This window comes from Mugil cephalus, chromosome 8 (assembly GCF_022458985.1).
Source record: "Mugil cephalus isolate CIBA_MC_2020 chromosome 8, CIBA_Mcephalus_1.1, whole genome shotgun sequence".
Classification (NCBI taxonomy): domain Eukaryota; kingdom Metazoa; phylum Chordata; class Actinopteri; order Mugiliformes; family Mugilidae; genus Mugil; species Mugil cephalus.
This window is the reverse complement of record NC_061777.1, coordinates 14,117,506-14,139,236: the sequence shown is the minus strand read 5'-3', so window position 1 is coordinate 14,139,236 and position 21,731 is coordinate 14,117,506. Positions and strand designations below refer to the sequence as shown.

At 42.8% G+C, this 21,731-nt stretch overlaps 1 protein-coding gene across 8 annotated transcripts; it reads left to right on the top strand.

The window, feature by feature from the left end:
* Positions 1 to 677: 677 nt before the first annotated feature.
* Positions 678 to 21,649, top strand: acacb (acetyl-CoA carboxylase beta). 8 transcript variants are annotated; one of them, XM_047591293.1, is made up of 55 exons: positions 678 to 957; positions 2,651 to 2,946; positions 3,018 to 3,203; positions 6,096 to 6,228; positions 6,338 to 6,476; positions 6,572 to 6,681; positions 6,783 to 6,864; positions 6,953 to 7,051; positions 7,370 to 7,479; positions 7,604 to 7,714; positions 8,118 to 8,327; positions 8,413 to 8,583; positions 8,703 to 8,864; positions 8,942 to 9,105; positions 9,314 to 9,464; positions 9,577 to 9,680; positions 9,776 to 9,857; positions 9,954 to 10,099; positions 10,195 to 10,345; positions 10,451 to 10,585; positions 10,737 to 10,883; positions 10,984 to 11,172; positions 11,274 to 11,374; positions 11,467 to 11,555; positions 11,652 to 11,776; positions 11,872 to 11,985; positions 12,103 to 12,216; positions 12,305 to 12,394; positions 12,485 to 12,603; positions 13,082 to 13,105; positions 14,194 to 14,334; positions 14,425 to 14,524; positions 14,605 to 14,712; positions 14,818 to 14,874; positions 15,156 to 15,197; positions 15,287 to 15,502; positions 15,588 to 15,743; positions 15,850 to 16,053; positions 16,146 to 16,301; positions 16,378 to 16,500; positions 16,597 to 16,866; positions 16,957 to 17,054; positions 17,188 to 17,308; positions 17,393 to 17,503; positions 17,766 to 17,909; positions 17,995 to 18,115; positions 18,201 to 18,297; positions 18,396 to 18,492; positions 18,595 to 18,730; positions 19,055 to 19,232; positions 19,341 to 19,453; positions 19,558 to 19,712; positions 19,839 to 20,009; positions 20,105 to 20,241; positions 20,575 to 21,649. In XM_047591293.1, exons 2-55 carry the CDS (start codon positions 2,810 to 2,812, stop codon positions 20,699 to 20,701), a joined length of 7,074 nt encoding a protein of 2,357 aa, XP_047447249.1. In that variant the 5' UTR covers positions 678 to 957; positions 2,651 to 2,809; the 3' UTR covers positions 20,702 to 21,649. The 8 variants fall into 8 exon arrangements, with proteins under 8 accessions (XP_047447249.1, XP_047447246.1, XP_047447245.1 ...); XM_047591290.1 differs by adding an exon at positions 1,804 to 1,879 and having other exon boundaries at positions 2,651 to 3,203; XM_047591289.1 differs by having other exon boundaries at positions 2,651 to 3,203.
* The last annotated feature ends 82 nt before the right edge of the window (positions 21,650 to 21,731 follow it).

Sequence of the window (21,731 nt, the reverse complement as noted above, 5' to 3'; positions counted from 1 at the left end):
CCACCTCACGGTCTGTTTATCTGTCTGTCCGTCTTTGAATGCGGCATTAAAGTTACAATCAAGTCGTTGTAAATGCCAATCTCCACATTTAAGACTAGCGATACGGAAACAACGTGTCTCAAATCAGGCAACAGCAGCATGTTTAGTTAAATTTTTTTATTAAATCGAGGTAGAATACACATATTCAGTATTAGCAATATATACAATTCCTGAATTAGATTAGATTAGGCTCTGATGCAGTTCAGTCCATATTCCCGCTGCTTTTTAAATGTGTGTTACAATTTTCTTTTTACTACTGGCTGCATCTTATCTTATCTTATCTTATCTTATCTTATCTTATCTTATCTTATCTTATCTTATCTTATCTGTACATATGGAAATAACACAAGATATAATAATGATACATTTTGGAGTCAACTATCGGGCATGACTTATCTTGACCTATCTTGTACATTTTGTACATTTTACATCTTGTGTGAAGTACATTTGTCCCATTTCACTTGCATGCATCAACATGGACCCGTATTATCAACGCGCCTGGTTTCTGTTTTCTCACTACGGTTACAAACATCTAAAAAATAAACGATCTTTTTCGGAAGACCCCCTTCTTCCTGGGAGGGGCTTGAAGCCCCCAGCACCCTCCACCTACCCCACACATGTTTACTATCCCACCGAGGGGGAGGGGGAGGTGGAGGTGGCGGTGGTTCAGCTGAATGGTGCAGAAGCAGGTCTGTGCTGGTTTGTTTGTCTGTGACACTTGCAGCTGTTGGCATGTTGAAGACCGTAAATGCATCACCGGCTTGGAGCGGATTCTGGTCGAAACAGTGACGAATGTTTTGTTTTTGATTCAAAATAACCCAGAGTATTGAGATACAGTTATGGTAGGTAACTAGTTCTCTGTCCGAGTGCAACAACAAGAACGACGAGACGGAGCTCAGCGGCTCGTTTTCTGTAGCGGTGAGTGAATAAAAATAACACGTGTTTACAAATTAATACACTTTTAACCATGTGCAGTCAGCTGACAGATATTCCTGGTGGCTTGTGCTGCTTTTTACGAGGCAGCAAAATGTTCAGTTAAAACTCAACGGCCTGTATGAAGAAGTTAACTTATTTGTTGTTGCGTCTAATTTCATGTTTAATACGTGTATTCATGTACTTTGTGTAATTTGTGTGTGTATTTTACTGTGGGTTGAGATCAGTATGGAGATAGAGTCAACACACTAACTATTCTAGTGAATCGGTGAACTCACCGCCTTTTAAATAAAGTTATTTTTTAATTTCTTTTATTTTTTTAAACATAAAATTAAGATACTTTATCAATTATTTCTTGTAGATAATACCCCCCTTATGGAAAGTGATGGCTCAGCCTTTCCTTTGTTTCTGCCGGTCCTCAAAGTCAAAAAGGACAAAAGGCTCCTTGTGTTTTTCACATGTTTATAAATCCCTATTTTTTTCTTCACGTTTCACGTGCATTTCTCGTTCACGCGTCATTTTAATTCCTCTATTTCAATACGCCACAGTGTGCACGGCTTCTCTCTGCGTGGATGTCGTGTCCTCCGTCATCCTAACTCTCGGTGGTGACCTTTACCCCAGATGAAGGAGCCACTCTGGGTTCTCTCGTCAGCTGTTGTGGACAGACTGTTTACAAGACGCTGGCTGGGAAATGCAGCCTGCTGGAATATCTGTCCCAGTTATAAAGCTCACGGTCAACAAGAGTGTACACCGCGTGGCAGTGCAAATTTTAATGACCACTTGCGTAATATAAATGTATATGCTGTTTTTTTTTTATCTCAAATTACCCAGAATGCCCCTGACCTGAGAGGACTCCTGACCTCTGACCTCCTCACCAGAAAGGTCTTCAGACTAGAATAGTACATAGGTCTGTATGCTACATGCTGAGTTTTCACAGATGTTTTCCAGATGAAAACATGAGATCTTGTCAGTGTTTTACAACGGATAAAATATTTAATAGTGACGCTTTTAAACAGGCTCAAACGTCAACATTAGTACATGGTTAGTGTAGCATCTAACAGTTACTTTCACAATTGATTAATGTGATAATTGTTTTCTCAATTACAACACTGTCCGATTATTGTTCGTTCCAAAATGTCAGGTGACGTTGTGAAATCCAGCCCATCTTGTCTTCTTATATCTGGTGTGTTAATTTATACGGGAACCAAAACTGAAACTCCAACCAGAACTTTTTTTTTTTATGCTTTTTTTCCCAAAAACTCAACAGAAACAATCAGCAGATCACAATCAGAAATACTTTACTGATCACTGTGGGGAAAGTGGGTCATTTTATATTTGCCTCAGGTAAGAAGACAAGTACACATGTAAAATATATCTAAATTTATGTGCATGTTACTACACACATTAGAAACTGTTCTATAAATATGTTAATTTGCAAAAATGTCCTACACAAACGTATTAGTTACTTGTCTATATGTAACTAATATCAGACTACAGCGATATAATTTCCATCAGAGCATTGCTGTGTTGTTGTAAAGTGACATTAACGTACTATTAAAGTATTGTATGTAAATATCATTCATATATCCGGCTGTACTATACTGTTTCTTTTGATCTTTTGTCTTTTTTGATGTTTTCTCTTGTATGAATTTTAAATTCCACCTTGTTCTTGTTGCAGGTTTAGGACGAGGATGTCCGTGAATGCTACTTTTTGCAGTATCGGGATTAATCCTGTGGATATTGTTTCTGCTGTGGAGGATTAACGCCAGTACAACAACAATGCCGGTGAAAGAGGAGGACTCTCCGTCGGACTGCAGCCCTTCAGCAGCCAAGGAGCATGAGGTCCAACATTCCCCGTCATCAGCTGCGACTGCCTCGGCGCACGGTGAGGATAACAATCCTCGGGGCGACGAGGAGTCCGCGGGTCCTGAAGTCAAAACAGTCGCCTCTGAGCCTCCGCAGGCCTCCTCTGAGGTAAATTCAGAGAAGCCGTCGCTGCCGCAGACCACCCAGAAACGTTCTAAAGCATTTGCACCAATGCTCAGCTCGGGGCCCGAAGCGAGGGAACGCCTCAAGTTCATACTCGGAGCATCGGAGGATAACTCTTCAGATGAGGAACCTCTTCTCACGAAACCTCCAAGTGGAGCATCCCAGCCGCCTTTAAACAACTCCAAACCCGCCCCTCAGCAGCCTTCCTCTGCGGCGCCCCAGCTCAGCTCCTCACGCATCAGGTAAGATTTCGCTTCTGTTTATTTTCTGTAAATTTTTTTTTTTTATTGTCAGCTTTCATAAATTAAGAAAACACTTTGAATTAAAGGCCTTGTCTGGAAGTCGCAGAGAAAGTTTACCTGCTCAACCGCTGTTTACTGGCTCAAACATGTGGTCTGTCTGGTAACGTGCTCATTCTCGCCCGCTCTCCACAAGCTGCACGTTATCACCTGACTTCATTGAGTTGACCTGGGTTATTGTCGCATGCCAAACATCTCGACTCTATTATTGGAACAAGAGCCTCGGCCAGTGACTTTGAAAACTGCCGTTGTTGTGGCTCGAGGTCACGGCGCAAAGCAAATCCTCCACAAAGTTGGAGATTTTGCAGTTTTCTATTTTTTTCCCTCACAGTCTCTCGCGCCGAGGCTTATTTTTTCACCGAGCCGGACGGTAAATGATACGATGAAGGGTCAGAAGAGTTGTCTGGTGCACGCAGCTACGCGTTCGGCTTGACATTTTGTCTCGGTTTGACTTGTTCAGAAGCTATGTGTGCTCGTGGAGCTTGTTGGAATCACCATGAAAGGGAAAAAGGTAAGATTCTCCGTTTCTTTCTGCAAAAAAAAAAAAAAAAAAATTAAAAAAAAATGTAAAATGCTTAAAGGGAAAATAAATCTGTTTGTGTTTATGTGTATGAGAGTTTAAGCCTACAGGCTGTTTTCTTTAATCAGTACAACAGTTTTGCAGTGTTTATGTTCGTAAAGAGCAGCCAGCGATCTGTCACAGGGAGTCTGTAAATATTTTGCTGCACATGTGGGAGGGGAGAAGGAAGCACAGTACAGGAAGCACTTTGTAGAGATCTTTTTGTTTTGGTCTTGAAACCCATCTTTTACTACCATGGAACATTGCACAATAGGATAGTCTGCATAATGGACGGGGAGAGCTGCAAAAGTCTCAACTTATTCCCGTATCTGCAGAAGTAAGTCTCATAAAGAGGTCTGATGCTGTTATTTTGTAATCTGAAACTTGGGCAGCAGCGTTCGGTATGTGGACAGTTATCTCATTCTTTTTGTTGGAGCCGCAGGAGTAATTAAATATAACGGACGGCTACTAGGTGCTTAATGCATGCTCTGCACACGGGTTTGTGAACAGGAAGGCTCGCTCTTATGGCCGTTTTGTAGTTATGTAACTGTACAGAGCTTGTGTTGGCACATGTGCGGTAGAGGAAATAAAAAAAAAAAGTCACCAACAATAAGTCCTTTACACTAGGGGGAAGCTAGAAACAGACCAGAATACGCCTGTAACTTGCTATCAACATGAAATGCCAGTTTCGCTTTTTCGTTCACATTTTTACATTATGCATGTGTCCTTGCCCTAAAAAAGAAAGTGCATGGCACCGAACTGAAAAAAACGTTATCAGACGCAGATTGCATTTCCTTAGTGAGCAGAACAACATGAGAGCAGTTAGGTTTAAAGTTCACGTCAGTCCAGACAGAACAGAGTGGTGCACCAGTACAGTATAGCCCACTGAGGCTAAACAGGTGTTTGTCAGCTGTGATCTCAACGTGTGGACGGGATTCCTGTGAAAGTACAGGTGGCTGGTGGTGCGGTCGCATCGAGACTTTGGAAAGAACAAAACACGAGCCAAAAGTTAACAATGGTATGTAAGTGAAACGGGTAGTATCCAGTGTTCAGTCAGATTCTCTGTTGCAAGACATGTCAGAAATGTGTAAGTGTTCTGTCTTAATGTTGTTGTGTTCAGTGGGTTGTTGTGTCGCTAGTATTCATTTGCATGATTTAAAATAACAAGAAACCAAAATTAGAAGAGCATTTAATAGCTGATTAATTAATAACTGATTAATAAGGGAGCACAGCTTTATAAAAGCGGTGTTGAGTTTAATGTGATACCAAACACTTTATATCATCTGTTTATTTAACAGCTGATTTAATCAAGTATCTCATCTTTTAGATGTCACTGACATCTATATATTATTCTTCAAGTACTGTCTAGAAGAGGCTGACAGAGCCTAAGGAGGGTAATTATTCGTAGTTGTTTTTGCACCTTTAGATTTTGCAGTTTCTCAGAAAATACAAAGACTGAAAGTCATTTCCAGTTCGTCTCAAACTAAAGACGATAGTTAATCACCAATAATCCAACATTTCAGGAAAACCTTAGCCGCGATGTAGCCTCCTTCCTAGACAATAAAACCAGTTGGAGCTGGAAAGCAGAGTGAAGGTACAGTCGGTGTGAATTCGTGATGCTGAAGGTAATAGGACCAGAGGAACAGGCTGATTTCTGTCGCTGATAGTTTGCTGAGGGCAGCCTAACTTTTCTAGGAGCTGGTTTCGGTGCCAGAGCCGTCGTAATGGTGTCATTTTAAAGATAAGATCAAAAACGATCAGGCTGGTCCTCAGCCTGTCTCGGCGGAGGCACTGAACTTTGACTTGTCTTCTTGATCCTTGATGCTGTTATCCACTTCCCGCCGCCGTGTCGTTTTGTTCACAGGCCCATATTGACACTGATATGTAGCTGTGTTTTGAGAACAGGAGATTGTGGTTTTGATTGTGCTACTGGGCAAAACAAGTGCCTGTGAGTTCAGTCTAAGGCAGCTGGACTTGTCTGAGTTTTCTTTAGTCTAATTTTAATCTAGGTTTACTTTGATACCTTGAGTTTGTAGGTTATGGCCCATCGTTGGGCCACAAATATGGAAAAAAACACAAAGCCATCCAGTTGAGTATCTGGTATCATTAACAGACCCTCGTCATTGGGTTTCAAGTAATGAAAACTGTTAGTTAGTCCGTTAGAACTGAAGAAGCCAATTGGATTAGTGGTGAAAACTCAAGAAAAAGTCCAGTTGTTTTAGGACACACCTTTTACCATTTAGGACATTCCTGTTGACTGCAAATGTTCTCTCTAGGCCTAGCATGTCTGGTCCTAACCTGGTGAAGAAAGGACGTGAACACAGAAAGATGGATCTGCAGCGGGACTTCACTGTGGCCTCTCCGGCCGAGCTCGTCACACGATTCGGCGGCAACCGAGTCATAGAAAAAGTAAAAATTAAAATTTGACAGTATGTTTTTTTTTTGTTGGTCTGTGACACAGCAGCGTTTTATCATTCGTCTCTTTCTACCAAGGCTACTCAACTGTTTTCTGTCCCAGGTGCTGATAGCTAACAATGGCATCGCTGCGGTCAAATGTATGCGCTCAATCCGCCGCTGGTCCTATGAAATGTTTCGCAACGAGAGGACAATCCGCTTCGTTGTCATGGTAACCCCTGAAGACTTGAAAGCTAATGCAGGTACTTGTGATCATTTCGTTTTACCCAGCACCTGACTGTGAATCAGCAGACGGTGGCGTTGCCTGTTACGTGTTCATCTTTTTCCTTCTGTGTAGAGTACATTAAAATGGCCGACCATTACGTGCCCGTACCGGGTGGCACCAACAATAACAACTACGCAAACGTGGAGCTGATAGTGGACATTGCGAAAAGAATCCCAGTGCAGGTACATTTCTCAACCCCGTGGCTCTTAGTTAAACTGTTCACCTTCTTTCTGCTTGTTAATAAACAACTGTCTGCTATATCTCTGTTTATTACTCTTTACAGGCTGTATGGGCAGGCTGGGGCCACGCTTCTGAAAATCCCAAACTGCCTGAGCTCCTGAACAAAGCAGGAATATCATTCTTGGGTAAATGAAAACAGGATTTTGCATTTGATTTGCATCAATTTCATTTGGTTAGATACATGTAACTGTTAACTTCTGTCGCTCCTCTCAGGGCCATCCAGCAAGGCCATGTGGGCTTTAGGGGATAAGGTGGCTTCTTCCATTGTGGCCCAGAGTGCTGACATTCCCACACTACCATGGAGTGGATCAGGTATAGACCCCCCACCCCCCCGCCAGAAAAGGAAAAGGGCAGACACTAAAACAATTACAGGTGGCTTTATCAACCATCTGTTTATCGCAGGCTTAACACACATCGACCCACAGTCTGAGGGGCTGTGCAGACCACAGGCAGTCAGTGTGTGTGTTGAAAGCATGTTGGTAGGAGTTTCTTGCCATGTTTTGTAAAGGAAATTTGCACAAAAAGCACCTGAAACAGGTTCATCCGCTGTGGCCTGGGTAGTTATGTGATATCACAGGAATCCAGCTATTCACAAAATAGGTTCTTATCTGGTGTGTCATTGTGCACCAGGTCTGAGAGTTGGCTGGACCGAAGAGGACCAAAAACTGGGCAAAGTAATCAGCGTTCCTCCAGAGGTCTATAAGAAGGGCTGTGTTCATGATGTAGACGATGGACTAGCTGTGAGTATATGTAGGCAGGGACCATATTACACACACGTTACACATAGCCTCTTCTTTTTTTTAAAACCATATTTAACCCCATCGACCAAATGCCTGTTACATTGTGTGCGTTCTTTTTTTGCAGGGAGCTGAGACAATTGGTTATCCCGTTGTCATCAAGGCCTCTGAGGGCGGAGGTGGAAAGGGTATCCGAAAAGTTGAAAGTTCTGAGGATTTTCCAGGTTTCTTTAGACAGGTTTGTGTTTTTCAGTTTCACATTGTAATTCCACCCCTTTTAGATGTGCGCAAATCCTAAATATTGTAATAAAAAAACAGGTAATGGAAACCATTTTGAAAAGCCTCTCAAATGTTGCACTTGCTGAGGTGGTTTTTCAAAACCAGGGTGTCATGTGACCATCATGAGTCCATCTTCCTCAATGTGAAGCCTTGTGTGGTGAGAATTTAAGAGAATTATGGGATATCGCAACTTTACGATAGTTACAGCTCATTTGCAAGACACCTTTCACTGGAAGCGAGTACAAAGCGTAATTGTACTTTATTGAGATTTCAGAAATATTGCTTTTATTTTGCAAAAATCTGTAATGGAAACGCAGCTGCTGTGATGCAGCTCTTACAGTCAACGTGTGTTCTGAGTGCAGGTTCAGGCAGAGGTTCCTGGCTCACCCATCTTCGTCATGCAACTGGCTCAGCATGCAAGGCACCTGGAGGTCCAGATACTGGCTGACGAGTATGGAAATGCGATATCTCTGTTCGGACGGGACTGCTCCATCCAGAGAAGGCACCAGAAGATCATAGAGGAGGCTCCGGCCACCATAGCTGCTTCCTCAACCTTTGAGCAAATGGAGCGGGTCAGTTTATGTCACAGTTCATGTGTGATTTCTTTTAGCCAGGTTGTCTTCTGCTCTGCTCATCTCATCTTTCTTTCTGGCTCAGTACGCTGTGCGACTGGCCAAGATGGTGGGCTACGTGAGTGCCGGTACTGTGGAATATCTCTTCTCTGAAGATGGAAGTTTCCATTTCCTGGAGCTAAATCCACGATTGCAGGTGGAACATCCCTGTACAGAGATGATCGCAGATGTAAACCTGCCAGCTGCCCAACTTCAGGTAAACTCAGACTCAGAAACATACTGTAGGTATATGACAGAACAAAATTCACCCTCAATGTGATACTGTAGTGGCAGATCCAAGCCTCCGATTTTAACTCTCTGGTTCATCTTTGATAGATTGCAATGGGCATCCCCCTATACAGAATTAAAGACATACGCTTGCTCTATGGAGAAACTCCGTGGGGTGACAACATCATTAACTTTGAGACCCCAGACGGCCTCCCCTGTCCAAGAGGCCACGTCATAGCTGCTCGGATCACCAGCGAGAACCCAGATGAGGTACAGCTCAACACTGAAGACACAACATCTACTTTTAAGTTGTCACCGCTGACTTGTCTGCTTGTACTCACTTGCAGGGCTTCAAACCCAGTTCTGGCACCGTTCAAGAGTTGAACTTCCGCAGCAGTAAAAACGTCTGGGGTTATTTCAGTGTTGGGGCGACTGGTGGCCTCCACGAATTTGCAGATTCGCAGTTTGGACACTGTTTTTCGTGGGGCGAGAACCGTGAAGAAGCTATTTCGTAAGTCTTGTTTGATTATAAGCGATCATTTAATGCAGTGGTTCCAAGATCCAAATGTCAATATTACAACCAGTTCTAACCATCTTTGTGCACATTAAATATTATATTGTTTTAAACATATATGATATAATAATTTATAGAAATAAATATAAGAGATAGTCTGCTATAGGACACTTTTATCAGGTTTCACATTTGCTTTGCTCCTCAGGAACATGGTTGTGGCTATGAAGGAGCTTTCCATCAGAGGAGATTTCAGGACGACGGTCGAATATCTGATTAAACTACTCGAAACAGAAAGCTTTAGAAACAACGACATTGACACCGGCTGGCTGGATCATCTTATTGCGGAGAAAGTACAAGTAAGAGGTCGAAGCGCTTGTGCCATAGCTCATTACATAGCCCTGTGCTTGGTCGCTGGATACGTGTTTATGTAAGTTCTTCGCCTCATGACGTCACGTGTTCCTCCTGCAGGCAGAGAGACCAGAAACCATGCTCGGCATTGTCTGTGGGGCTTTGCATGTTGCTGATGCCAGCTTCAGAAAGAGCATGTCTGATTACCTGCACTCACTGGAAAGGTCAGTAGACAGGCTCACGCCTTATCGGTGTCTCAAATGAACAATGACTGCTGATCCATAGAGTTTTCCAAGAGTTTTATCTGTTGCTTCTGCAGAGGCCAGGTACTGCCTGCTGCCAGCCTGCTCAACTGTGTCAATGTGGACCTCATATATGAAGGAGTTAAATTCTGTCTGAAGGTATTTGCTTTTTTCTATTACATCTCCTTGTCTCACTCAAACTCTTATATATTTTTTTTAAATTGGTAAATAATCACTGTTGCCTGCTGCCTGCAGGTCGCTCGCCAATCCCCAACAACTTATGTCGTCATGATGAACGGCTCCAACATTGAGATAGACGTGCACAGGTTGAATGACGGCGGCCTCCTGCTCTGCTACGACGGCAGCAGCCACACCACCTACATGAAGGAGGAAGTGGACAGGCAAGGCTGCAACTGTGTATTACCTGGATGAATGCTCCATTTATTTCCATCTGAATATCAGGTTACTTATTTCCTGTATCGTTGTAACCCTTCAGCTACCGTATCACCGTTGGCAACAAGACTTGTGTATTTGAGAAGGAGAAGGATCCCACGGTGCTGAGGTCGCCCTCTGCTGGTAAACTGCTGCAGTACATGGTTGAGGACGGGGGTCATATTTTTGCGGGAGAAACCTACGCAGAGATTGAGGTGACTTTGAGCAGTTCTGTTAAAACATGTGTGAAACCTTTGATCTCATGGTGAATGTAGCGTCTGCTGGTATCATATTTTAATTTGTTTGTGCTGTTCATCCAGGTTATGAAGATGGTGATGACTCTCACTGTGCATCAGTCTGGCTGCATCCACTTTGTCAAAAGGCCGGGGGCGGTTCTGGAGTCTGGCTGCGTGATGGCACACATAGACCTGGACGACCCCAGCAGTATACTTAAGGTAGGCTGTTCCAAATTACTGCTTGGCTCATAAACAAGACTCTTAAATGTGCATTTCATGTTCAGAACTTGGCTAAAAAGTGTCAGCTGTTTTAGTCTGTGTTTGTATACAAGTTTTCTTTATTTTGTTTCTGTTCTGCCTCATTTCATAGGTGGAACTCAACACAGCCACGCTGCCGCCCCAGCAACCACTCCCCATGGTTGGGGAAAAGCTTCACCAGGTGTTCCACAGTGTGCTAGAAAACTTGGTTAAAGTGATGGATGGCTACTGCCTTGAAGAGCCCTACTATAGCAGCAAGGTACATACTGGCTCCCTTTAAACTGAAGATTTCTGAATCAGTTTCATCAGTTTCATTGATTATATGAGCATGTTTGGTGTTTTTATGTTCACATCTGCAGCTGAAACAGTGGGTGGCTACTTTGATGAAGACTCTAAGGGACCCGTCACTGCCCCTGTTGGAACTCCAGGAGATCATGACCAGCGTGGCGGGTCGTATTCCGGCTAGCGTGGAGAAAGATATCCGAAAAGTCATGGCTCAGTATGCGAGCAACATCACCTCTGTCCTCTGCCAGTTCCCCAGCCAAAGGGTAAACTCTTTATTTTGAGCTGTGCCTATATGGAGTTCTTCAAATACAAATAACCACTGATGTCAGCATAATGTGATTATGTTTTGCATGTTTGATTCCAGATTGCAAACATTTTAGACAGCCACGCAGCGACCTTGCAGAGGAAGTCTGACCGAGAGGTTTTCTTCATGAATACTCAGAGCATTGTTCAGCTGGTGCAGAGGTTGGCTTCTTTAGTTTTGTCTGATGTCGATCGGATGTATAACTAATTAATTATTGCCTTGGTTGACACATGTTTGAATTTGTTCTGCTCAGATACCGTAGTGGGATTCGTGGTTATATGAAGTCTGTGGTTCTCGATCTGCTGAAGCGCTACCTGCAAGTAGAGATGCAGTTTCAACAAGGTTGAAACATTAATGTGACTTCAGTTTTTATTGGGACATTTTCTATATGATAAATGCAGTCGACTTTTAATTGAAATACTTTTTTCTCCCACACAGCTCACTATGATAAGTGTGTTATCAACCTGAGAGAGAAGTACAAACCCGACATGAGTCCAGTGCTCGACTACATCTTCTCTCACGCTCAGGTCTCCAAGAAGAACATCCTGGTCACAATGCTCATAGTAAGGTCCTTCATCCGCCTCTGCACCAATAAATTAAAAAAAAATAAAACACACAAATTCACAGTCATGCAACATGCAACTTTGACTCTGTGCAGGATCAGCTGTGTGGACGGGATCCCACCCTCGCAGATGAGCTCATGGCTATTTTGAATGAACTCACACAGCTCAGCAAGATGGAGAACTCAAAAGTAGCACTGAGAGCCAGACAGGTAAAAAAAAAAAAAAAAAAAATGCCTGGAATATAAACAGTGTTTAAGTTTTATTTCAGAAATTCAGAAAATGCTGCATCCATAGAGGTTGATATATCACTTGTAAATCTCTCACAGGTGTTGATTGCCTCTCATTTACCATCATATGAACTGAGACACAACCAGGTGGAGTCCATCTTCCTCTCTGCCATTGACATGTACGGCCACCAGTTCTGCCCGGAGAATTTGAAGGTTAGCCTTGTGTAAAACTGTGACCATCACTCTGCAGCAGATTGAATATCAAATAACTAATATATATATATTTATGTATTTGTCACAGAAACTCATCCTCTCCGAAACCTCCATATTCGACGTGTTGCCCAACTTCTTCTATCACGTCAATCAAGTCGTGTGCATGGCCGCCTTAGAGGTGTGGGTTGCGAACTCAAGGCATTGCTTTCTTATGCATTTGTTAAACCTACTAAAATGGTAAATCTCACTTGCTCTGTCTCGACTTCAGGTGTATGTTCGCAGGGCGTACATCGCCTACGAGCTGAATAGCATCCAGCATCACCAGCTGCAGGATGGAACCTGTGCTGTGGACTTCCAGTTTATGCTGCCGTCATCACATCCAAACAGGTAACGGGTTCCCATCACACAGAGCCTCGGGTGACGGGTGACGCGATATTGTCTGATTCTTGAGTTACTGTCGAGTCGACCTCTACGCCCAAGTTTGAATAGGTGTACGATCAGCATGGAATCGGAGGCTGTAATGTTTTGTCTCTGTAGCGGCGGGCTGATCAAGAGGAAACAATGCTCACTTTGTGACTGTTTATGAAGAAATTCAGACTATAACACACACTTTAAATATTCTCCTACAGGACATTGGTAGATCAGTAAAGATGAAAAAATAAAGTAGTACTGGGAAGCGACCTATAAACTGCTACTGTAACTGCTTACAGCTAACTTCGAATGCAGAATGTTTACTCCCACTTGACATTAATGGGAATGTGCGTAGTGTCTTGTAAATTGCTTCAGTCTAATCATAATGCCTAGAGGTGGACGTACAGTTTGATCGCCCACCGCTAATGTTCACCTGTCGATCATCTTATTTCAGAGGGAGCAGCCGTACTCTGAACAGGTAGAGTAAAGCTCCTCCCAGAAAGCCAAGCCAACTGATTGTGTGTATGTCTCACAGCAATGCATGCTAGATGCACCGTCTTGCTTGTTCCTTCTCCTCAGATGCGATTGCTTAAGGACTCCCCTAACAAGTCCTTCTTAATTCACTTTTAAAGCTGAGCTGCTCCATATCTTTTTTTCTCTGTTGCTTCTCTTGACATTACTGAGCTTTTGGAGAGGTACATAGTTTAGTTTCTTCCTCTTAAAAACCTGAAGCCTTAGATTAAGAATGGGGAGCCTGTATTCTCCAGCATAAAATGTAGATTTGTCTTGATTTGCAAATCTCAGTCAGATATACTAACAGTTACCCTGGATAAGAAAAAAGAAAATATATGAAATGCATCTATGAACCTGGCGGAGACTTGACTTGATTAAATTTACGACATTGTTTTAGGGACAGATAGAAGTGAAGACAAATACTTATTTCGTAAAATTGAAGTAGACCAAGAATAGCCTTATTAATGAGAATTTGCTTGTGACTTGTGAGTACACAAGGCGGATCATCTTCCTCTGACATACAGTGAACAATGGCGAGTAATTACATACAAATGATGGATGGTATCCGGCTTGTGTGTAAACACTGTGGGGATGCATGCATGTGTGTCATCTCCATAATGCAACAGAGACATAAATGTCAACAAGTCTCCTTTTGACCTTGAAAGACTTGTTGTACAAAAGAGTGCAGCTGATAAACAGGCAATGATAACAATTAATCAACCAAGCTGCCTACAATCAGTCTGCAGGATCAAATCACACAATCGTAGTCAGACAGTGAAACATGCGGGAAATAGCAGCACCTGTATCTCAGTCTGGACTTGACTTCTAGACTTTATAGTCGAGACTCACTGGACTTTATGGCACTTCTGTAGTGAACTCTGTGTAATTGGATGCAATGATGGTCAAACTTTGCTGTCATTCAGACCTGCTTTATTTGCTCTCTGTATGAATATTTGTACCGTTTATGCTGTTGAGTTGTTTTTGTTTTAATTTTTATATATTTCTAAGTCACGCCTGCCTATGTAATCACTATGTGGTTGTGCCTCTGTTTAGGGTTCCTGTGCCAGTGAATGGATCAGGCCAGTTTAAAATGAGGCGGCAGAGCAGTGAGCTCTTCCTCGAAGGAGCCTTTTCTCCGCCATGCCAGCGCATGGGGGCCATGGTGGCTTTCCAGGATTTTGATGATTTCAAAAGGTCATTTTAAACTTGACCTTTAACTCTTTCCCATATTTATTGTTTAGATTTTGTAGATCAGTTAGTAAAAAGTTTATTTTTCTCTTGCAGGGATTTTGATGAAGTCCTGTCCAGTTTTGCAGAACCACTCTTGGAGGACTCTCCGTTTTCAGAGTCCTGCTCAAGTCTCTACGAGGACGAGAGCTTCAAGGTGTGGAAATGTGTCCTTGATAAAAAGTCTGTGTTCTCGTGTGTCTGTGCAGCCATTAATTCCACTTCTGTCCGATACAGAACACCAGGGAGAACCCAATCCACATCATTAACGTGTCCATAAAAACGGCCGACACTGAAGACGACGACGCCTTGGTTACAGCCTTTACTGCCTTCGCCCAGTCAAAGGTCAGCCGTCAGATTAAAGTTACCCATTTTAATAATGTGATAAATAAATTAATAAAAACAACATCTCTTTAAATGAAAATGATGGATGGTTGCTGTTTTTTACAGAAAGCAATCCTGTTTGAGTATGGAATCAGGAGAATCACATTTTTGATTGCACAGAAGGTAATCGTGTTAATGTACAGTTTCATAATCATAAGTGGCCTCCATGTGAAAACTTAGGTGGTACTCACACTGTATTTATGAAAAGTTATTATTTAAGCATAGCTATTCTCAACTCTTTGTGATAAAATTTTCTTAATCCCAGTCAGATACTTGTTTTGGAAGCTTAATCTAACAACAGTTATTGATATTTGTTCATTTCTCTTGGAAAGTACTTACAAGGTACCATCACTCTTAAGTCATACTGACTGATTATTTTTCTTTTGCTGTTTCATTAAAAACAGAGAGAATTTCCCAAGTTCTTCACGTTCAGAGCTAGAGACGGAGTAAGTTTTAATCGAACCTGAATTCACTTAATGAGCTGGCGTGCTGCTGTCTGAGTAGACGCTGAGCCCCACTTTCTGTTTGTCTTCAGTTCCAGGAGGATCGAATTTACCGGAACCTGGAGCCGGCTCTGGCCTTCCAGCTCGAGCTCAACCGAATGAGGAACTTTGACCTGACAGCCGTTCCCTGTGCCAACCACAAAATGCACCTCTACCTGGGCGCTGCTCGTGTTCAGGAGGGAGCGGAAGTCACTGACTACCGCTTCTTCATCAGAGCAATCATCCGCCACTCAGATCTGATTACAAAGGTGAGAGGACCAAACCAAAACTTGTATGTTTAAATAAAAGACATAAATTCTTACATTTATGTCATGCATCTTTATATATAACTAGGAAGCTTCCTTTGAGTATCTCCAAAATGAAGGAGAGCGTCTTCTGCTGGAAGCCATGGATGAGTTGGAGGTGGCCTTCAGTAATACCAGTGTCCGCACAGACTGCAATCACATTTTCCTCAACTTCGTCCCCACTGTCATCATGGACCCCTCTAAAGTCAGTGTGCAGATTAACATTAACGACTGCATAATGTCCTATTTACTCAGACCTCAGACTCCAAATTCACATTTTCGTGTTCTTTTAAACGTCCCTGGGTGTTCAGATAGAGGAGTCTGTCCGCTCCATGGTGATGCGCTACGGCAGTCGTCTTTGGAAGCTGCGCGTCCTTCAGGCTGAGCTGAAGATCAACATTCGTCTGACACCAACTGGGAACGCCATTCCTATCCGGCTGTTTCTCACGAATGAGTCTGGCTATTACTTGGACATCAGTCTGTATAAAGAAGTCACTGACCTAAACTCTGGGCAGGTGAGGACAAAACACTGTGGGAAAAGAAATACGAAGCTAAAGGCGTTGCTGTTATGGTTACACGGTCGTATAAACTGTCTTTTCCTTTTTAGATCATGTTTCAGTCATACGGAGACAAGCAAGGTCCCTTGCATGGCATGCTCATCAACACTCCATATGTGACCAAAGACCTGCTGCAGTCCAAACGCTTCCAGGCTCAAACGCTGGGCACCACGTACGTCTATGACTTCCCTGAGATGTTCAGACAGGTAATGCCATCTAAGTGAATCACATATTTCTGTATGAGATGTTCTAAGCTTGACCTCACTGAAAATCTTCTTGTAGGCATTACTGAAGCAGTGGGGTCCAGGGGAAGTATCTCCTAAAGATGTGCTGATGTGCACTGAACTAGTACTGGACTCAGAAGGTCGACTAGTGCAGTTGAACCGCCTGCCTGGAGACAATGACGTAGGACGCTTTTAAGGACATTTACATTACCTGCTACACTCACTGTGCTTTCTCAGTGTGATGATACTAATACCCACTATGACTGATCTTCACCAGGTGGGAATGGTTGCCTTCAGGATGAAGATGAAGACTCCCGAGTACCCGAAGGGCAGAGACATTATTGTCATCTGTAACGACATCACTCACATGATTGGCTCGTTTGGTCCTCAGGAGGATGAGCTCTTTCTCAGGGCGTCAGAGTTGGCTCGTGCCGAGGGCATTCCCCGCATTTACATCGCAGCCAACAGCGGAGCTCGTATCGGGCTCGCCGAAGAGGTCAAACACATGTTCCAGGTGGCCTGGATCGACCCCGCTGATCCCTACAAGGTGCCCTCTGACACAAGTTCCCCGTCATGATTCCATTTTGTGAAAAGCAGATGACAACATTTGTAATGTTATTTCATTTTCTTCCTGAAGGGGTTCAAATACCTTTACTTGACACCACAAGACTACACCAGGATCAGTTCCACCAATTCTGTTCACTGTCATCATGTAGAGGAATGTGGAGAGTCCAGGTACATTAGTCGGCTAATAGAAATATGTGACATCCTTAACTTTTGTTTTATTTTCTACCATGCTTACTGTCTGGTCAGATTGTATATAAAATTAAAATATAATTGAATTCTCTCTCCCCTGTGCTCATCACAGGTACATTATCACTGACATCATTGGGAAGGATGAAGGTCTTGGCGTTGAGAACCTGCGAGGTTCTGGCACCATCGCTGGAGAATCTTCTCGGGCCTATGACGAGATCATTACCATCAGTATGGTGAGAACGTGGAGCTGACCTCCCTCGGCAGCAGCGTGTCAAAGTCCGTGATTCTTACATTTAAGCCTCTTGATGCTCTTGCAGGTGACGTGTCGCGCTATTGGAATCGGGGCCTATCTCGTCCGTTTAGGACAGCGCGTGATCCAGGTGGAGAACTCCCACATTATCCTGACTGGAGCAGGGGCTCTTAACAAGGTTTGTCTTTTTCATTCTTTTTGTTTTCTGAATGTTGAAAAAATACAACGATCACATCTCATCACTTCAGATTGAATCTTCAATCCTAAAATAGTATTTCCAGGATGTTTAGGATTTTTTCTGCTTCCATCTTCTCACCACTATGGTGAGATAGCAGTTGGTTGATTTAACCTGTTTAATTCAGCAAACTAAAGGCAATTCCTTTGTTTTAATCAGTTAAAAGTAGTTCAGGTTCACCATTTAAGTTCATGTTTTGTTCCAGGTTCTGGGCAGGGAGGTCTACACCTCCAACAACCAGCTGGGAGGAATCCAGATCATGCACAATAATGGAGTCACACACACCACTGTGCCAGACGACTTTGAGGGTGTTTTCAACATCCTGCAGTGGCTCTCCTACATGCCAAAGGTGCAGCCTTGATCTAATCTTACAGTAACTGAATTAAACCTTCAGATCATTTACTGGAGTTCTTCTTCTCTCCTCACAAAAACAGAACAAACACTCCCCTGTTCCTGTCATAGCGATTACAGACCCAGTAGACAGAGAGATAGAATTTACTCCCACTAAAGCGCCGTATGACCCCCGCTGGATGCTAGCTGGGAGATCTCACCCCTGTAAGTGACATGATCTAAACTCTGAAATGCCTCTGTTTCACTATTAAATGTAATAACTGGATATTTTTTTAACTGGTGTCATTAGCGGTGAGAGGTGCTTGGCAGAGTGGATTCTTCGATTATGGCTCTTTCATGGAGGTCATGGAGTCCTGGGCTCAGACTGTGGTCGTGGGAAGAGCACGGTAAATCAGCTGTGCACAAAGCGCTTTATTGTATCTTAAATGCTTATTACACCTTAAACACGAATAAATTAATAAGTAGTGTCGTTGGATAAATTCAGATTAGGAGGAATCCCCCTGGGTGTCATTGCGGTTGAAACACGCACCGTTGAGTTCACTGTCCCAGCAGATCCAGCCAACCTGGACTCAGAATCTAAAGTGAGTCAATCCATCCACATGGATTATAAGAAATATAGTCACACAATAACCCATGACAGTAATTAGAACAACGTATCACCTCTGCTCTTGTTGTTTCGCCAGGTTCTGCAGCAGGCCGGTCAGGTGTGGTTTCCAGATTCAGCTTTTAAAACGGCTCAGGCGATTTGTGACTTTAACCGGGAACGTTTACCCCTCATGGTGTTTGCCAACTGGAGGGGCTTCTCGGGGGGGATGAAGGGTATGTATGAGTCCTAAACTTGGCAAAGAGATTATAAAACGTGTAGTCCAGTAACATATTTTTGTCTTTCAAGAAATAAATAAAACCTTTATACTGAATATAAAGTTTCAGTTTTAAGTTTTTGACTTGGTTTTGATCAGTGTAGTAATGACGGTGTGGCTGCCTCAAACTCAGCTCCTTTAATATTTTTCCGTTAACATACTCTGGGCTGAGACTTTATCATTTACCATTATTTTCCGAACACTGTTTTAATGCTTATAATCTTAACTGCCTTGGACTTTTGAGTTTATAAAATAATGTAATTTCTGCCCATTTCTGTCCCAGACATGTATGACCAGGTACTCAAGTTTGGGGCCTATATTGTGGATGCCCTGCATGGTTTCCACCAGCCAGTGTTGGTGTACATCCCACCGCAGGCTGAGCTGAGAGGGGGGTCCTGGGTGGTGATAGACCCCACCATCAACCCACTTTGTATGGAACTCTATGCTGACAGGGAAAGCAGGTACATGAAGCAGTGTTTTTCCACACCTAACCAACAGATGACTGTGATTAAAGGTCTGTCATTTATGTCTCCTGGCTTGCTTTTTTTTTTTTTTTTTCTCTGATACAGAGGTGGCGTGCTGGAGGCTGAGGGTACAGTGGAGATCAAATTCAGGAGGAAGGACCTGCTGAAGACAATGAGAAGGCTAGACTCAGTTTATTCCAGTCTGGTTGAGCAGCTCGGTAAAAGCTCCTTTTCTCTCATATCAGAGAACCACAAGATTATTTGAATTTTCTTTACCATTTCAAGATTAGTTAGTGACTCAGAGTTTCTCTGTTTTCATAAGCTTCCCCTGAGCTATCCGACAAACAGTGCAAAGAGCTGGAGTCAAAGCTCAAAGCCAGAGAGGAATTTCTGTTGCCCATCTACCACCAGGTGGCAGTGCAGTTTGTAGACCTGCATGACACCCCAGGCAGGATGCAGGAGAAAGGTGCCATCACTGTGAGTGTACACCTTCTGAACAATGTGGCACTATGCACATTACTTTAGATGCTGAAAATAGAGTCATATTTAGGTTTGATTCAACCCTTTATAACTTCTTGCCCTGTGCTCTTTGATTCTCAATAGGATATTTTGGACTGGAAGAATGTGCGAACCTTCTTCTACTGGCGTCTGCGTCGCCTCCTGTTGGAGCAGGTGGTGAAATGTGAGATTCTGCAAGCCAACAAGGATCTCAGCGATGGGCACATGCAGTCCATGCTGCGACGCTGGTTTGTTGAAACTGAGGGAACAGTTAAGGTGTGTGATAACAAGGTTACTGTCTAATGCTTAAATCCAGCTGACACATTGTGGATACATGTCCGGTAACAGGTAAAGTTTTGTGTCTTTCCCAGGCTTATCTTTGGGATAACAACCAAACAGTGGTCGAGTGGCTTGAGAAGCATTTATCTGACGAGGATGGTACCCGTTCGGCTATCCGAGAGAACATCAAATACTTGAAAAGAGAAAACGCTATGAAACACATTCGCAGGTATACTGTGCATTTATTCACGTTATGGTGGAGTTACTTTGGACTGAGCCATGAATTAAGTTAGTGTCATAAAATCTTGTGCATTCATAGTAGAAAAAATACTTATGGGGAAAAATTTTAAGCCGGAGCCTCATCTTAGTCTGAAATGTATTCTTGGGGGTTTTACCAAGAAATCTGCTGAATCCTTACTTAACTCTAGGTTTGAAAGTGTGTTTTACTGGCAGCACCCTTACAGTAGCAAAACAAAGTTGATGTCTACAAATATCTGCATGAAAATATCTGCAAATGTTTCATGTTTTAAAGATGAGCATACTTTCTTTCCCTTGTGTCTAGCCTGGTGCAGGCTAACCCCGACGTGGCCATGGACTGCATCATCCACATGAGCCAGAACATCACTCAGGCCCAGAGGGCCAAGCTGTCGCACCTGCTTGCAACAATGGACAGCACCAGCTCCACTTAAGCAACGGCACTTTACCATGGTTGCACTATTAAAGAGAAGAAAAAACGCTCTACTTTAGTTGATTGTACTGTTATGTAACACAAGTGTGTTGCAGGCATTAAAGTGCTTTAGTGGTAAAAGGAGAAAATTGTAAGGCTAAAGAAACACTGTCTTGAACTTCAGGTTTAGAATTTAGAGGATTTTTGTAAAAAAATAAAAGAATGATATGCACACACAATAACAGTGCTCTATACAGAGTGGCCTCTCCATGTGTGCCACAATGGACAGTTCAGTCTTGTACATTAAGTTAACCAGTCAGTCATTTCAGTTGCTCGGACCAGGAACTGTGTTTCCTTGGTCACTGTCACGCACATTTCACTTTGCTGTATTTGTACACAAAAGTTATCAGTGTTACCATTACCTTACTGGTGCAGTCTGTTGAGTCTGGAGTTATTCAGGCGTCATACAATAAGAGACTTGATATTCACGTGCTAGTTTTGTTATTTAGTTGAAGATGGAGAATGCGTGATCATGTTTGAATGTAAAAATAAGCTTGTTTAAGATTTTTTTCCATCGAAAATAAGTACATTTGTGATCGAGAAAAGGTTGAAGTCCATCTGTCTTCTGTCTTATTGTTGTATTGACTTGACTTAGACTCAGTTTTCACTGCCACTTTCATTCTTGTGTTTTGTGGTTGAACCCCATGGTTTGAATGTAATGTGACACTGTATGCGATACTTCAGAGTTCGGTTTAGTCTGTAGATCTCTGGTATAAAGCAGCCATTCTTAAAACTCAGGTTTTGTGTAGGGGTGGACATTAATTGCCAAAGCGATCCGTCAGGCACCGTCTTGATTCTCCTTACCTCTGACTAAAATACCACGAATGCCATTCGTTTGAATGTATATTAACTCTTTCATGTGTCTTGTATTTTACCAAGGGCTGTTTGTCAATAAATGTCACTTGATATATTTAACTGTAAAGATGCTTTTGTTTACCCATTTGATTTTTAATATGATCAAGTTAATGAACATACAAGTACACGTGACCTTC